Raw genomic sequence first — 18,370 nt, 5'->3', positions numbered from 1 at the left:
AGGTTCCAGGTTTTAGCAATGCAGCAGGCGTAGAGTGGTTTGCCAGCTTCATTTTTGTGCTTGATGACATTTATGTGGTTTTGTTGTGTTGATCTTAAGTTTCTGGAGGGAGTATAGTGTTGAATTAATTGTTGCAAGGCTGGGGTTTTCCTAGGAAGGTAGTAGAGCTTATGGACAGTGGTGAGTTGGTTGAGTAGAAGGATTTGGGGTAACTCAAGCCAGTTGAGTTGTCTGAGGGATTGGCAGGGATGGGACCTATATGTGGCTTCATTAGCAAATTTTGCAATTTTGTTGTAGCATGATTCAATTTTTGAAAGTTCTGCTTGGTGAAGGTTTGTTAAGATTGGGGAGGCATACAGAAGTATAGATAACAGATGAGTTCTGGCTATGGTGGCTTTTGTGTGTCACACACGCACTCAAGTCACTCAACAACAATTACTATTATGACTCTGTCATAGTACATAGGTGAATGACTTGAGATGTACCTCCCTGGACTATATGATGCAAAACATGACTGACCTCTCAGAATGTGTCCCACACAGGTATGTCCCTAGCCCTAGGCAGCATTCTACCTTCACCCGGGATGATGCCATAATATAAACAAAGATGATTGATTTTAACAATTGACTTAGCTTCTGGTGTCAGTCCAGAGGGATCTAGTATCTGTCAGCCTGGGAAGACACAGTCGACAGACCGCACTACTTTGCCAGAGGTGGTCTTCACCTGTCTTCTCTAGGCTTCTGAATACTGGCAAAGATGCTTGCCACCCCCATAGTGCCTTTTTTTTTAGGCAATATCAAAATAGCAAAACATCTGACATAAAAAAAATCTACTACAGACAATGCTAGGAGTCTATACAGGAAACTACTCTCCCTGGAAGCTCTCCACACCTTGGAAGATGCTGACGTCTGTACAGTCACCGAGATGTGGTTCAAGGCAGCAGAGAACACCCTGACCGTGCAAGGTTACAATGCCTTCCATATGTTCAGATCTCAAAACGAGCATGAAAGAACCAAAGATGGAGGTGTATCCATCTTCATTAAATCCAAATACACCTTGAGACTGGTTAAATATTACGACTCTCTTGAGCTACTCCAGGTCCAAATAACTATAGGTAAAACACCCTACCACATCATTGCTAGCTACAGGTCCCCCACAATGAACCACGAGAAGCGCACTGCCTACCTGGACTTGCTTGAGTTAGTCACTATACAGCCAAACACCTTGGTCATGGGAGATTTCAACTATCCTTCTATTGAGCAGGCGGTGTATACGTGCACAGGCTCAATCACCCTGAGGTTCTGGACTTTAGTAAAAATGCTCTGAAACAGTTAGTCTGCACCCCCCCCCCCTCCACACACACACACACACACACACACACACAAGGGGCTCAAATGTGCTGGACTTGGTACTCACCAATATGGGGGGGGGGTCACTGGACTACACCCTGTGTTTTGCCCTCCCTAGTAAGGTTGGACCATAAATTTGTCTCATTTGAAGTAATGATCAGACTTAACACCGCCACAGGAGTGATAAAAATGAGAAGCTTCTCCAAAACAAACTATAGCCTAGTAAGTGATGGTTTGAAAAGTTTCAAGCACCCTGCTGACACAGCCAACAATGACTCTTATGCAGAGGAGGATACAAACACCCTGTATAACCACTTAAACAACTGCACTGACTCTGCTGTACCTGACATGATCAAAACCAAGTCCTCCCATATAAATAAGCCAACCCTGGTGGACCCAGAGAATAACCAGGTTATATAACAAAAGACTGATGTCTAAGAACAAGAGGGAACTTGGCAGAGAAATAATATCCTCCACAGCTTGAACAAGCAAATGAGGTATCTGGTATAGTCCTCTAAAGCTAGTTATGAGACTAAATTAGCTTCCCTAGCTAAAGACAGTCATAAGGCATTATTTAGCTATGTCTGAAATCTAAAAGGGAATACTCAGTTATGTGCTGAATGCATAGTGGATGGTAATACACTGACCCTGAGGAAACTGCCAACCTGTTAGCTGACACATTTGGCACAAACTTCACCCCCTTGTCCCCACCAGCCATACCAAAAGCATACCTGACACCTGTCCTCTCCCCAGTATCTTCAGTGAGCAAGTCATATCCATCTTTCCAAGGCCAAAAGCACTGCCTGTATGGGACCATATAACATCCCAGACTGCTTACTAAACAACCTAAAACATGACATTGCAGATCCAGTTTGGCACTCTCTTTAACCATAGCCTGAACACTGGCTTTGTTCCAGCAGAGAGGAGAACAGCAAATGTAATCCCTATGCACAAAGGGGGGATACATCAACCAACCTTGGGAACTGTAGACCCATAAGCCTAACCAGCCTTATCTGCAAAGCCATGGAAAGAATCATCATGGACCTTATCAACAAGGACATAAGCAACCTTCAAACTCTTGACTCAACCCATTTTGGCTTTAAGGGTAGATTATGCTTACTAAACCTGGTGGACTTCTTTGAGAATGTCACCAAACCCTGGACAAAGGCAAAGCAGTGCATACAGTCTATCTTGACATAGCCAAAGCTTTCGACACAATCCCCCACTCTGGTATCATCAAGAAACTCTCCCAGCTGAGGCTTAATCCTTATGTCACTAGATGGGTAGCCAACTGGCTCACCGAAAGAATCCATGCAATCAATGTTGGGGATTCCACCTCCACCTGTAGAACAATTAATAGTGGGGTACCACAAGATTCTCTGCTGGGCCTCTTTGGAATCTAGTTTTCGGAAGTCCAGGTGAAAGTAGACAGCCCATGGCTTACTAGGTTCGCAGAGGGTTCCTATTCTACATCAGAAACTGTAAATGTCAAACGGCCTAAAGGCCAAAAATGCCAGACCTCGATATATATAGAGAGAGCAGGGAGTATGAGGGGCACAGCCACCCACAATAGCGGGTCTGGCATTTTCGGCCTTTTGGTCGTTCCATATTTGCAGTTTTCAATGTTCTTACATAGACGCATGCACAGATGAGTGCAAACTGGGAGCAATCATTAAGTTCCCAAAAGATATTAGCATATTACAGGATGGGTTAACACAGACAAATGACTGGTGCTAAAGCCACGGTCTAAAACTAAATGGAAAAAAGTGCGTTGTTGTCCCCTTTGGTAAAGAGGTAGCCCCTGCAAATATATAGGCAGCACCACCTCCAAGGTCGAACCCAGTGGTGCATGACTTGGGAACATAAGTTGATAGCAGTCTAAACTTAGATCACAATGTGTCCACAATGGTAAGGAAATCCTTTTATATTGTACACCTCATAAGTAAGAGCATCGTATCCAAAACCAGAGATGTCATAACTTCTCTGTACTCAGCCCTCATCAGACCACTAATGGAGTACAGTGCTCCTTTCTTTTGCATGTACCTCACCAGACACAGCAGCTGGAGAGACCAAAGAGGTCCCTGACCAGGGGAATTCAGGGACTCCAAAACATGACCTACATGGAAAGACAAAGCCCTGTCGTTGTACTATTGTGTCCTACAGGCTGCTGAGAGGTGACTTTTGCCTGGCCTACAGAGCAGTCTGTGATCCTGTCATAATGGAAATGCCGCATATCTACAAATCAAATGGGGCAAGAGTCACTCTCAGGTGATCTCAACCTAGCCTGTGTCTTAAAACATGGTGGAGAGATAGGTATGTCTCCCAGAGACCGCCGCTACCCAGGAATAAGCTCCCAATTCACGTTGAGCAGAGCTCTTCAATGATCCTATTTAAGCACAACCTGGACAACTGGATGGGAGACCGTAAATTCACCCCTGGGTGGCACCTATGTCCCTCATAGACAGGGGCAGGCAGTGCTGATCATAGATTTGCTCTGCAAACAGTCAAGCCATCTAACAGTGGTCAGTTAAGAAATACGGGTATTACATGGCTAGGCTTGTAAAAGCCATAGGTCCATTAGACCTAGTAACCTCCTATGAACCTATAATTGGAGAGAATAATTGGCTATAAATGTGGGTGTTTTTCATTCAAGGAATAAAATCTTTATTGACTTAACTGATCAGTGCATTTCTTGTAAACAGAAACTATACCAAAATGTTGACGATACTTTATATTTTGCAGTCATATACAGATTTTTTTCATGCAGACCAACTTACTACTTTTTATTTGTCATAAAAAAGTTAAATAATACTGGCACTAAAACATGTCACTGCAGCACACAAATTCATGTGTCATACTGTCCACAATTTTGCATTTGATTATCATAGTGAATGTTTTGTAGGCCAGTCGTTCTTAACAATGTATAAACATATTTGCTGGTCTAAGATTTAGGTAAAGAATTCAACTTACCCTCCGTTGTGACAGAGTCAACAGCCTTTGGTTAATCTACCAGCAAAACATCTGCTAGTAAGTCTTGGTCCAGAGAACTTGACCATGCTTTTCCATAGAATGAAATTAGTTTGTTACATATGATCTAAATTTAATGTTACAAAAAAGAAAAAATATTTGTGATTTGCATCATGTCAGTGAAGAAGCGTAACTGACTGAAAATGAATAGATTCTCCGAACATTTACCTTCATGCAGTGTTCAACTAATGGATCATTTTTCAGATTTGGTGATGTTACTGTTATTTGCTCTTGCTGATGTATGTTGTGCTAAAATTACCAGGTTTTATTGCAAGACTTTTGTTTTGCTGTTGTTAATCACCTTTATTGTTTTGGGTCAACCAAAGCATATGAAGTCCACAGAATAGTTTGTGAACTGTAGCCATCAGAAATGGCTGGAGTAAAGCTAGCTTACTGTAAACCTACTATTGCTTTTGCTTGAATTGAAAACGTGTACATTTTAATTTCTGTGTTATGGACATGTTGGGTTTTGCACAAGTCTGTGCTGTTCTTAGCAGAAACAGATTTTTAAAACAGATTTTTATGTTAAGCAGAAGGACAGAATACTGTAGCTTTCAGGTACTCCATTGCAGCAGAAAAGTAGAAAAGCTTACTTCCTGTGTTAAGCCTTCCTTTTTGCTAATTTATAGGTTCTGGAAGCATTCACCAGTCGTCTGACTCGAATGAATGTAATGCCTCGCAAGGACGTCCCAAATATGACCAAGTATCAACTTATTCTGGCCCGAGATCAGTTCAGAAAAAATCCACCTTCAAATATAGTGGTAATTACCTTGAAAATCTTTTTTGGATGTATTTTTATTAGGAACAAGCTGAAGCATAGCACAAAACTTAAGTTTTATGAACATTAACTTGTACATTGAAAACCTATTTTTAACTAACTGAATTTGCACGTTCTTCTAAAGTGCAATAATTTTGAGTTAACAATTGCTGTGTATGTGGGGAAGGATAAAGCTCTCCCACAGTACCCTTTTATGTACAATATGTTGTACAGCTTTCGATGTACACCTGGTAAAGTTTCACTGAATGTGTTATTAATACTACTATTTTTTTTTTTTAATAAATAGGCAACTTTTATCTTCCAGTTAAAAAGGCTGATAAACTGAATATACTTTGTTTTTACACTGATACAGTATTCAGTCTGGGTATTTCACTGCTGGTTGAATTTTGAGTTTGGCAATATTGAGGTATGCTTAATGGCCTTAAGGAATTTTTTTAATTTTCAGAATTTAATGCCTTGTTCAAAAATAATCCTGTTTATAGAAGAGTTCCTAATGCTCTTTGCTTACAAGTTGAATATTACATTTGCTGGGGTTGTAAATGTTAAATGTTAAGTTGTCAATCTCGCCTTCATTCTTGCTGGATGGGTTCAGAGCCAATCCTCTGCTTCGACTCTGCCTATACTAAAGCTCGAGAGCTATTTTTACCAGCTCGAGGCTACCCTGTATCCCACAATGCTAGGCACTAACTATCCATATATCGTTTGCCGCTTCAGCTGCGAGGTTGCGTTTTTGCCTGCTCTTAGGTTACATTTATAAAAATCTCTTCTGGTAAGGTTTTGTTCTTCCCTTTGGTAGTAATAGTTTTTCTATTAGATCCACTTTACCCCTCTAGTGTATCCCCACCTTAGATAGTTCCCTTTCGGGTTTGTTTCTAACTACTTCTCGTTACCTACCCCACTCCGTAGATTACTAGGCCTTTGGGCTAATTTTTAGTTTAAATCTTAGCTTAATCTTAAGTTTAATTTAGTTAAATTTAGTTTAAAATTCTCTATTTGTCAGTCTAAATAGTCTCAGTCTTTGTGTGTGCGTGTGTGACTAGACTGAGTAAGTTTGAGTGTGGGTGTTTGTTTGTGTGTGTGTGTGACTTGTCATTCCTGTCAGGATGTCTAAGGATTCCAGGGTTTCAGGCTTCAAGAAGTGTGACTCATGCTGTCAGAAGATGTCTCTGACAGACAGTCACACTTCTTGTGTTTATTGCCTGGGCCCTCTGCACCTGCAGGACTCTTGTTCTGTCTGCCATGCATTCAGTCCAAGAGTCCTGCAGGAACGCAGAAGCAAGCTTATTTTACAAGGCTTGTTGAAACCCGAAGGTTCCCCGACCAAGTCTTCGTTGGACAAACCTGCGAAGCCCACAAAACCGTCGGCTCCAAGAACCGAGCCTTCGACCAGTGGTGCTCTTAGTGCTCCTACGTCGGCTCCGGCTGGAGCCGATGCTCCCAAGACTCAGTCGGCTTCGATCGTTGCGTCAGAACCGTCTGCGAGCCGTAAGCGCTCCAGGCCTCCTCCTTTGGAGTCAGTCCATTCGGCTCAGAGATCTCCTTTGCTTTCAGAGCGGAGCCATCGGTCCCATTCCTCTTGGTCTTCCAGGCTTTCGGAACACTACCTCGAGAGGGTGGTTAGCAGACTCCTTAAGTAGCAGGCACTGGCCCAGATGTTTCAGGGCCCTTCTCAACAGACAGCGGCTATCCCCATTCTATCGTCGATTCCTCCTCCGACTCTTCCTCTGAGCTCGGAGCTGGAGTTCGTGGGAGCCGGGACCGTCGATACGTCGGAGCCGACACCACACCTTTCGGCTCCGTCGTCGGCTCCGATCTCTTCCATGGTTCCATCCTTGGAGGGATCCGGGTGCCGGGACTCCCTCGTCGGCTCCGAGGGGGCGAGTGGCATCGGAACCTTGTCCGACCCCGTTCTCCCTCTCGGAGCCTCGGCGCAGGTGAGTTCGGCCCCGACATCAGCCTCGGAGCCGTCCCTCTTGGTGCCGCGAGGGGTCCTTATCTCTTCGGAGCGGGGACCTTCTGTCTGATAAGGGTGCCTTTGAGGTCATGAGGAGTGTACTGGCCCCTGTGCCTGCTCCTCGGTCAGCTCCCTCAGCTCCTCCCACTGTTGTGCCTGCTACGGTCTCTACCCATCCTCTCGACCACAACCGCAGAGATCCAACGCCTCAGGTGCCCCCATTGGGAGCATCCTCCTCTTCCGAGGCCTCCCCTGATCTGTCAGGGGCGCCCCCTTGGTAAAGGAAATGCAAGAGGAAGCATGTGGACTCTCCTGAGTCCATCACATCCGATACCGACTTGGATGAGTCGGACGGGTCCCCACGGTGTCCCTCTGAGGACGTCTCTTTTTCTGACATCCTTGAGATCCTCAAGCAGAGAGGGAACTGGTCTACCCTCAGTCCTTCCGAGGACGAGTCTGTTTACCTAGAGGCTTTTGGTTCTCGCCCTTCCACCTCCTGGGTGTCTCCGCCCTTTGACCCCCTCATAGAAGTGGTGGCGCGGAAGACATGGACGGCCCCTGACACGATGGAACCTACCCCACGGAGGCCTTCAAAATTTATCACAGCCCCTTCTGATAAGCAGTTTTTAACCAAGGGTGTCCCTGTTGATGCCATGGTGGTGGCGGCCACTAAGAAGGAACTGGCTGATCCTTCAGTACCGATCCATCCTTCTAATAAGGAATCTAGGACTATGGATAGGTACGGCAAGCGGATGTTTTCTTCAGCAACTTTACCATGCGGTCGCTGAATTACTTAAGTAATTTCACCCTCCTTCAAAGAGACATGCTCAAAGAAATGGGTGATACTTTACAGGATCCAACAGCTGCGGGGTCTCAAGACAAAATCAACTCCCAGCTGGCAACCCTGAACTCGATTGTTAACTCCTCCATGCGGCTTATTTCCTATGCGGCCGATGGGGCGAGTAGGGCTGCAGGCACAGGCGTGGCCTTAAGGCGTCACGCCTGGATGCGGCTTTGTAACTTTGCTGACCCCTTCAAGGCGTTCTTCACTAACTCCCCCTTTGATGGTTCGGCATTGTTCGGACCTCAAGTGAAGGATACTTTGACCAGATGCGAACAGGATGGCAAGACTCTCTCTGCCGTGGGAGTCCGTTTTTCCACCCCGTCTAGACCATACCCTCAGGATCAGAAGGGTGGAAAAATGTGGTTTCGCAAACCACAGGGAGTCGCGCCTGACGCACGAGGTGAGTTCTTCTCTAGAGGCAGGGGGGAGGAACAATAACAGACCCCGCCCTAGGGGCAGAGGGGGTCTGCAGAATCAGGGTACCAGAGAAGCTGTCTCTGGCCAGCCCTTCCAGCATCTCTGAGATGCTGCCCGACTGTCCGCCTTCAGAGGCAGTCGGGGGAACATTATCATTGTACCCAGAAGCCTGGCTTTCCCTCACCCAAGACAGATGGATACGGTCAATCATATCCGAGGGTTACGAAATTCCCTTTGCCCACACCCCAACACAGCCAAAAAGACCCCTTCCAGATGTTCCACCCGGTCTAAGAGAACAAGCAGTATTAGAAATCTCAAAACTGCTAAGAAAAAGAGCCATCCAACCAGTCCCAGCAGACCTGCAAGGATCCGGAATCTACTTCAAGTTCTTTTTGGTACAAAAAAAAGACGGGACTGGAGACCAATTTTGGATCTCAGCAGGCTAAACAGGTCTGTCCAAAGAACGAAGTTCCGGATGGTCACGCTACAGTACATTCTACCCTTTTTTTGCCAGGACAATTGGATGTGCTCTATAGACCTTCAGGATGCGTACTACCACATCAAGATGCACAGGCACCCCAGGAGGTTTCTCCACTTCCGGCTGGGGGCCAGTCACTACCAGTTCAGGGCACTGCCCTTTGGTCTCATTGCAGCCCCCCGAGTGTTCACCAAATGCATGGCAGTGGTCACGGCTCATCTGAGATGTCAAGGATTCCAGGTGTTTCCATATCTGGACGACTGGCTCCTTACCGCCACCACCAGGCGTCAACGTCTTCAGTCCAGAGATTACACCATTCAAACTTGCAAAGAGCTAGGTATCTCCATAAATTTTGAAAAGTCTGCCTTGTCAGTCTATTACTTTCATAGGCGTCATATTGGACACAGCCGAACTGTCCGCAAAACTAACCGCACAGAGAATTTCAGATATTCGCGCACACATTCACATCCTTCTTTAGAGCAACAGAATCCAGGCCAGGTTTGTACTGAAGACTTTAGGTCTCATGGCTGCAGCCATTACGTTACTTCCCCTAGCTCGCTTTCACATGCGGATCCTTCAGTGGATGCTCTTTTCCCAGTGGTCTTTTCAACAGCTCACACAGCATTTTAATCACCCAATCATGCAAGAAACACCTGTCTTGGTGGATGATCTCCCTTCAAGTCATTCAGGGCAGACCCTTTGTCCCCCCCCCCGGTTGCTACGGTGACAACGGCCGCCTCGCTGATCGGGTGGGGGGGGGGCATTTTCAGGGCAGGACAGTCCAGGGCACATGGCAACCTTTTGAGTGCCACCTGCACATAAATGTCCTGGAGATGAGAGCAGTACTTTTAGCGTTGCAAGCCCTTCAGGACTCTCTTCCCATAGGGACTATTGCAGTTCAGATGGACAATATGTTCGTAGTGTGGTACATCAACAAGCAGGGCGGAACCAAGTCCTACCCCTTGTGTTGAGAAGCACATCTCTTCTCAGCGGTTTCTGATAGCAACGCATATCCCCGGGAAGTCCAACATAATAGCGGACAGGCTGAGCAGAGCCATTCTCATGCCGCATGAGTGGTCTCTCAAGCAGTCAGTAGTGGAAGAGATTTTCCAAAGATGGGGTCAGCCTTGCTGCGATCTTTTCGCAACACTTCAAAACAGCAAGTGCCACGACTTCTTCACTCTCTTCCTGGCCACCTCCCCAGAGATGCTGTAGTCCACGATTGGCCCCGGGGTCTTCTGTACGCCTTTCCCCCTTTTCCATTAATCACACAGCTGATTCAGAAAGCTACCGCATTGAGATCCACAATGATCCTCATTGCCCCTTACTGGCCTCGACAAATCTGGTTTCCGTTCCTGCATCGTTACCTCTTGGAGCAGCCCTGGCATCTGGACCCAGTGCCAGACCTCTTGACCCATCAGTTGGGCGATCTGCACCACTCCCTCCTCTCTCTCAACCTCACAGCTTGGTTGCTCCACATCCAACCTTAGCCAGGCTTCCCTTTATTTGCCATTTGGTGCGTGACATCATTCTAGCTTCCCACAAATCTTCTACCAGGAGGATTTATGCTAGCAAATGGAAACGTTTCTCCTTCTGGGCAGAGACTAGAAACATGGATCCTTTCACGGCACCTATCCAATCAGTCCTAGATTTCTTGGCTGAACTTTTTCAATCAGGTTCTTCTTCGTCCACTATCAGAGTTCAGTTAGCGGCCATTTCAAATTTTCATGTTGGCCTGTCGGACTCCACTATTATGTCCCATAAACTTTGTAAATCCTTCCTTAAAGGTATCTTTTTACTTAAGCCCCCAATCAGAGATCCCCCACCACAGTGGGATTTGAATCTGGTTTTAACCTCTTTGATTCTCCCTCCCTTTGAACTTGCGGCTTCCTGTTCCTTGAAGTTACTCTCATGGAAAACTCTATTTCTAGTGGCCATAACTTCCGCGAGGAGAGTCTCAGAGCTTCACGCCCTTTGCGTTCATCCTCCTTATCTGGTTTTCCATAAAGATAGAGTATCTCTCAGAACTAACCCATCTTTTTTACCCAAGATATCTTCTGAGGCAAATCTAAACCAGACTATCGATCTCCCAGTTTTCTTCCCTAATTACTCCAACAGAGCGGAACAAAAGTTGCATTTTTTGGATGTTCATTGTCAACTCCGTTACTACCTGGATAGAAACAAGCAAGTTAGGAAGTCTGAGCAGCTCTTCCTGTCTTATGCGGAAGGGAAGAAAGGCCTTCCAGTTTCCAAAGTAACCCTTTCCAGATGGCTGGCCTCTGTGATTACTTTCATCTATGAACTGAGGAGTCAAGAACTTCCTTCAAAACCTAGAGCCCACTCAGCTAGAACCTTAGCTACGTCAATAGCTTTTCAGGCTAGGTTACCTATAGACTCCATTTGTGCAGCAGCCACATAGGCCTCTCCTCATATCTTTATTTCTCATTACAAACTGGACATGGCCTCCAGAAGCCGAGCTAACTTTGGTTCCACCGTCCTCAAGAGTCTGTTCCGTTGAGCCACCCAGGGCTGAGATGCTAGGGATGCGGTCCCATCCAGCAAGAATGAAGACGAGATTGACAACTTAACATTGAGAAGTTATGTACCTACCATAACATTCCATGTTAGTTGTCTTCTTCTCGCCTTCTTTCTTGCGTCCCACCCTCCAACCCCTAGCCTGGACAGACCGAAAGGATCTTTCTGGGCCTTCTTTAATCCCAGCTTGGACTCCCATGGTTGCCCTTTTTCTGGGTATGTTATATATATAGGTATTCCTCTTTCTCCTTTGTTCTGTGATCAGAACTGCTATGGTGTTATCTATCAAACGAGATCTGGGTAGTTAGCGCCTAGCATTGTGGGATGCAGGGTAGCCTCGAGCCGGTAAAAATAGCTCTCGAGCTTTAGTATAGGCCGAGTTGGAGCTGAGGATCGGCTCCGAACCCATCCAGCAAGAAAGAAGGCGAGAAGAAGAGAACTAACATGGAACGTTATGGTAGGTACATAACTTCTCATTGTGGATGCTGTACTTGGGCACACCAAAGTACTTTGGTTTGCATCTTCATTACTAGCCTTGCACTTGGTGTGGGAACAGACAGATTCTTTAGTGGTACAGGTGAATGAACGATCAACTCTGTTTCAATGTATGGATTTTTTTTGAAGAAGCTCTTCTTTGATCATACAAGCAAAAAAGGATACTAACTTCATATGTTCTTGTGCAAATTACATGCATGGCGCACCTATGCATAAAACTCCAATGGCTGATCAGTCATCACTAAAAATATCTTCTTCCCTTTATATTGGTAAAACTTTTTTCCATTTCACATTATATACATTTCTTATCATTCTTAATAACAGCATTAATCTTATCCATGTAGTACTGTTCCTTTTATTTTAATAACTTATTTCTGTATTTTCCCGGGAATACTTAGTCAATTTGATTGTATTTATTATGGAAAGAAATGACATAACCTTAACATTTTTGTTTCCCCTTCAATTCTGATCTCATCTAGGTAAAAGCTGCATCTGTAATTTAACATATCAAGTCTCTCTACAACCACCACAGTGTCACTGTCTTTAACCTAATGCTAATTTAAAACATTTCTCATAACTAAATTCTGTAACCTCCCTTTTTAAGTATTGTTAATCATAAATCTCTTACTTATAATGGTGTGCTCTTAGCTACGTTATCAAAGACCCTACATTGGCAGTCTGACATCAGTGCCTGTCACATTGTCATATGTCAGTGTTTTTTTTCCAAGATACCTCCACCGAATCATCACCTGTGACATAGGCAAGCCCACATCTACACAAAAGCAATCAAATCACATCAACAAGTTCACACCCACAAACAACACAGGGCATACAGCAACACATGCTATGCACAAACTAAGCAATGACACGCAAATCCCTAAACTCCTGCCCCCACCTAAACTCCATCCTTCCTCAAAAACACCCTTCTAGATGCACCGTTCCCACAACCTCATTACCTCTCCATGCAGTTCACCCCCCCCCCCCCAAAGATCCCATCTCCTCATATCTGCCGCAACATTCACCACCTGAAGCACAACTGGTCCAGATCTCAGCCTCCGGTAACCGCCCTCCAGGCAACCACCGGAACCAAACCCACCAAGGCCCCACCTGTGTCCAGGAAACCCAAATCCTGCATCCCAGCTCAGAAAAAAGAACACCTCCCCACAGCCACACTCATCCACTCACCAAGCACTCTGCAGGGAACCTTCAAAGTCTGCCAACTCACCACTCATGCCCCATTACCTGCCATCTACTTGAGGAAAAACTACCTGGAGTCTGCCTGGGATACAAAAGTATCCATGCAGACACCTCCAGGCAAAAATCCCAAATTCACTAGACTCTGCCATGGAGATGCACGCATCCTGGTGTGCTCTTAGCTACGTTATCAAAGACCCTACATTGGCAATCTGACATCAGTGCCTGTCACATTGTCATATGTCAGTGTTTTTTTTCCAAGATACCGCCACCGAATCATCACCTGTGACATAGGCAAGCCCACATCTACACAAAAGCAATCAAATCACATCAACAGGTTCACACCCACAAACAACACAGGGCATACAGCAACACATGCTATGCACAAACTAAGCAATGACACGCAAATCCCTAAACTCCTGCCCCCACCTAAACTCCATCCTTCCTCAAAAACACCCTTCTAGATGCACCGTTCCCACAACCTCATTACCTCTCCATGCAGTTCACCCCCCCCCCCAAAGATCCCATCTCCCCATCTCTGCCACAACATTCACCACCTGAAGCACAACTGGTCCAGATCTCAGCCTCCGGTAACTGCCCTCCGGGCAACCACCGTAACCAAACCCACCAAGGCCCCACCTGTGTCCAGGAAACCCAAATCCTGCATGCCAGCTCAGAAAAAAGAACACCTCCCCACAGCCACACTCATCCACTCACCAAGCACTCTGCAGGGAACCTTCAAAGTCTGCCAACTCACCACACATTCCCCATTACCTGCCATCTACTTGAGGAAAAACTACCTGGAGTCTGCCTGGGATACAAAAGTATCCATGCAGACACCTCCAGGCAAAAATCCCAAATCCACGAGACTCTGCCATGGAGATGCACGCATCCTCCCTGTGAACCACACACCCAGTCTTTCCTCCCGTTCACCTCCAATTGACTCCCCCATCATACAACACTTACTATCCCCCACCAGTTATTCTCACCTCAGTAGTAGCCTGTGCTCCAGATCCAGTCAAAATCTCAACCAGTGCAAGCCCTCCACTCAGGACTCCCCCATCCCTCTCTCCCTTTCTGCACTCTGACATCAATCCACTTTAAGGAAGGCAACCCCAAGCCCATGATCCAAATGTCTTGTCTGCCTCCTCCCACTCCACCATACCTCCTTCTCCAAATACCCACCCCCAACACCAGCCCCCTCATGCCTACTTTTTGTGCCACTAAATGCAGCCATCCCCATCGGCAGAACCTCCCCTCTCCACTCCCGTGTTGGCCCATTTGTCAGTATACTTTCTGTTACTCCATCAATATAATAGTCTGCATGACTGTGGCCATTCTCCCCAAGGATTTCCGTCCAAAACCCCATTTTCTCCCCATTTCTTGAACTACTGCTCTGCTTTACCACTATTTCTCTCCACCTCATACTGCAGCTCACTGCATGTGCCATGTACAAGAGCGTCAAACTATGTAGCTCAGAAACATCCCTTCAAAGCAGGTAATCTAAACCTTCTCGCCAGGAGGACCAATGCTCCCCACCAGACTCCTGCCCTCCCAAAACAAAACTCCCCCAAATTTTCATTAATCCCTGTTGCAACTTCTCCTTCGGCTGTTAAAAACATGCCTGACCTATGTACAAAACCAAAGGAACCAAAAACATCCCTGCCGCCTACATCTTTCCATCCACATTCACAGGCAAGAGCTTCCAGTCTCCCAGTCCTTGCACCATCCCTTACCTGGTCTCGTCTCATGTATCCCTAGCCACTACAACCAAATCCTTTTCAGTCCATGCTCCCAAATACTTTAGTCTACCATGTCCCCAGAAATATGTGCACCACTGGACCATTTCATGTATGGTCCCACATTTCACAACCAGAGCCCTTGTTCCATCCTCAATAATTCCATATCCCGAAAAAACCCGGAACCATCCCAGAACACTCCACAATGCTGAGATGAACTTTTCCGGCTCCACCAGACACAAAACATCATCTGCAAACAAGGTCAACCCCTCCTAAACACTGCATCAAATGCATCCCAGAATCCCCCACCTTCCCCTGCACCACAGCCACTCCACCAGTGCTTTCAAATGTATTTGCCTCTTCCAAAAAAAAACACTGGTCTACATCCAAAACAGTGGCATCATCCTTGCCACTCTGTCAGCCGAAGCAGACACCGACACCCCACAATTGTTGCTAAAAACCAAGAGGGGCCCACACAAAGCTGGACTCTGGGCACCACAGCTTTTTTTCTGAGATGCTGGTGCCTCCCCTCATTTTAAAATACTGTTAAACAGAATGTTTCAGATTTTTATCATGTTCCTCCCTCCAAACTTCCACTGGAATAACATCTTCTCCTGGAGATGTTCCTGTAGCTTGGTTATACATAATTTTATCTCATCTCTTCCTTTCTTAACTGTTAGCTGTTGAGCCTTCTCTGCCTCTAACCATGGCATGCAAGTCTTCCATAAATATTTCTGCTTGTGCTTTTCTTGATTTTCCCACTTTCCTGCTTTATACAAATTTTCATAAAATTTCTGAAATATCTCTAATACCTGTATAGGATATTTTTTCTTGTTGTAGGCTGCCCAAGTTTGGCAGCAACCCTTTCTAATTTCTGCTGCCCAAGTCATTGTGCCAAACATTTTTGTGATCAGTAGTTATAAAAAAAAAATTGCTTAACAGCAGTTTTTCTAAACCCTTGCATATCTCTAGATACTCACTTATTTTCTCTTTAGCAGTTTGCAATTGTTCCTCCTGTTGTTTTGTGAAATTCCCATTATTTTGAAACACTTGAACCTTTGTCAGCCCTCTAAATAATTCATATTACTTCTTAATCATGTCTGTTTTTCTTCTATTTCTACCCAATTTTTAAACTCCTCTTTCATTTTATCCCACTCACTAACTATAACGTCTGGAGTACTTTCTATCTTTCCTAATAATTCACACTACCCATTCCATAAATTCCTCTCTTTTTAACAAGTAAATGGGGAAGCAGCAGTGTCTCATCTTTATCTCATTACCATACATTTTTATATTAGTAAGTAATTATCGGCGCTTGATCTGAAATAGTTATTTGATGCGTATCAAAGTTCTCAATTAAATGGACATGTTCCTGTAAAATATAATTTGTCAAGTCTAGCCCAGTTATTGTACATTGGGGAATAATATGTAAACTCTCTACTGAATTCACGTCTTTCATACCAAATATTTTCATAAATTTCTTCAGAAATCTACCCTCTTTTGTTATGTTTTCCCTTCTAGGCCTCACCGGGTACATTCTCATTGTTGCAAATCAAATTCCATTCCCACCTACAAGTAATATTCCCTGCTGAAAGCTGTGTATTTCTCCCAAAAACAATTTAAGCTTCAAACTAGCAGTTTTAGGTAGAATAGAAATATACTAGTTTAATCCTCATCCCTTGCCAGTAAATCTGCCATTATTATCTTTTTTTCCCTCTTCTATCACTACTGGAACTCCTCTGGCAATTAATGTAAGTGCTCCTCTCTTCCTTTGTCCCTCACATTCTGCATAATATCCATCCTGAAATCCTTTCTTTATCAAATTAATATACTTTGTACTTTCCTAATGTGTCTCCTTTAGCATTGGTATTTGTACTCTGCATTTCTTAATATAATTAATTATTCTTTCCTTTTTGTCTATACCTGTGAGACTATTAACATCCCAAGCTAATATGGAAAGAGTCGCCATTATGGTAAAACATCATTATGCCTACCTATTATGCATGATAACTTTTTTAAATGTCTAATTCTAGCTTTTCTGAATCATGCACTCAATGTTTGGCAGGTTAATCCTTTATACAGTTTTTCTTAACAGTGAAACCTGTCACTTTTTACAAGATGTTTTGTTTTACTAAAACCCCTCAAAAAAAAAAACCCTACCCATAATCTGTTAACTTAATATGAACACCCATATTCAAATAATGAAGTTTAACCCTCCTAATAGTAACATCTGTGCCAAATAGCTGCAAACACAGGCCCTAGTTAACCTGAAATTGAGGTTATCCATGCTAAGCATATTATGCCTGTGCTTCTACTTAAATTAATTGGCGTCTTTTCCTTTTTTAAATCTTTATTCCACTTCCCCAGATGTAAAAATGATGCGTCTACTTTCAGAAATCATAAATTTTTAGCCATGAAGAAAACGGTGTTCTGTCTTTAATTGCTGTCCTTGTCTCCATGGAAAAGTAAGAGAAAAAAAGATAAATGAAGTCCAGCTGGCACATGTATTACTAAAGGAAATGTTTTCATTATGTTTGGTGTTTTCGTGTTTACTTGTTTCCAGTTCGAATTTATTATTTGACTAAACCAAGGGTCTTAATCCAGACATTCACCTATGCAAAAGTAAGGAAAAGGGCATCAGCTCTACATATATTGTGCTCTGTATTTTTACATCCACCTCAACAAATCAAGATTCCAGCCTGTTATGTTTCTGTCCAGCTTTTGTTCTCTTTTTGCTCTGTAATGCCTACATTTCTTAATACCAAAGAAGGGAAAAAGAGAAGAGTAAAGAAAAAGGTATCTGTTTACTTTAATAACTTTATCACATACAAGAATAATTAAAAATATTTTACTATAAAATATGAAATTTATATTATGAAAGGTTTTGTGGAAATACTGTTAAGAAAGCACTGTTTTACTTACCTTTGTCCTTCCTTCTCCCCTCCGCTCAGAGTCCTTCCAAACTTTAATGACATGAAGTGAGGCAAATGCATTTTAGTCTCTCACAAGTTTAACAGAGTCAACAAAAGTCCACTCTCTGCACTTGTTCTTATACAACTGTATTTCCAAATGTGATTGATGGTTTGCAGTCTCACATTGATTCATTCTCTCTTGATGGCCTTCTTCCTGTTCATCTCTGTCTCCCCATTCCAGTTCAATTCCATGGTGCTTCTGAGTCTTCATAGGTTAATAGATAGTTAGTAGGCCAACAACCCATGGGGCCTTTCTAAGCTTAGCCAAGTTTTCCTGAAAGAATAATGACTCCCTGTATCCAAATTAGGACATTGAGGACCGGGAATTTATAAGCTACCTTTGTCCATAAGCGACATGAGTGGCCAGGCCTGGTGTAAATTTCCTAGTCCTCGTCCACCAGTCTAGGGTGTGCTTAAACTGGATAATAAACTCAGATTCACATGGCTGTATCTGTCTCTGCATCATATTTTGTTTAAGTCGCAGATAAAGTTTGGGTCCTTAGACCTTGTATATCTGGTACTGTTTGACTTACAAATATGCAGGAGATTTATAAGTGTGGGGTTTGCGGATGCCTTGTAAGCCAGATA

At 44.2% G+C, this 18,370-nt stretch overlaps 1 protein-coding gene across 2 annotated transcripts in view; it reads left to right on the top strand.

Moving 5' to 3' along the window:
• The window catches only part of FANCM (FA complementation group M), a 2,552,324-nt gene that overhangs the window by 954,815 nt on the left and 1,579,139 nt on the right, over positions 1-18,370 (top strand). For both annotated transcript variants that reach the window (XM_044074265.1, XM_044074264.1), the window contains exon 5: positions 5,006-5,137. In XM_044074265.1, coding sequence (XP_043930200.1) covers positions 5,006-5,137 — 132 coding nt within the window. The remainder of the gene's footprint in view (positions 1-5,005; positions 5,138-18,370) is intronic.

Source organism: Protopterus annectens, chromosome 6.part0, assembly GCF_019279795.1.
Source record: "Protopterus annectens isolate FY-2018-M chromosome 6.part0, PAN1.0, whole genome shotgun sequence".
Taxonomy (NCBI): domain Eukaryota; kingdom Metazoa; phylum Chordata; order Ceratodontiformes; family Protopteridae; genus Protopterus; species Protopterus annectens.
This window is presented reverse-complemented; position numbering and strand designations above follow the sequence as displayed.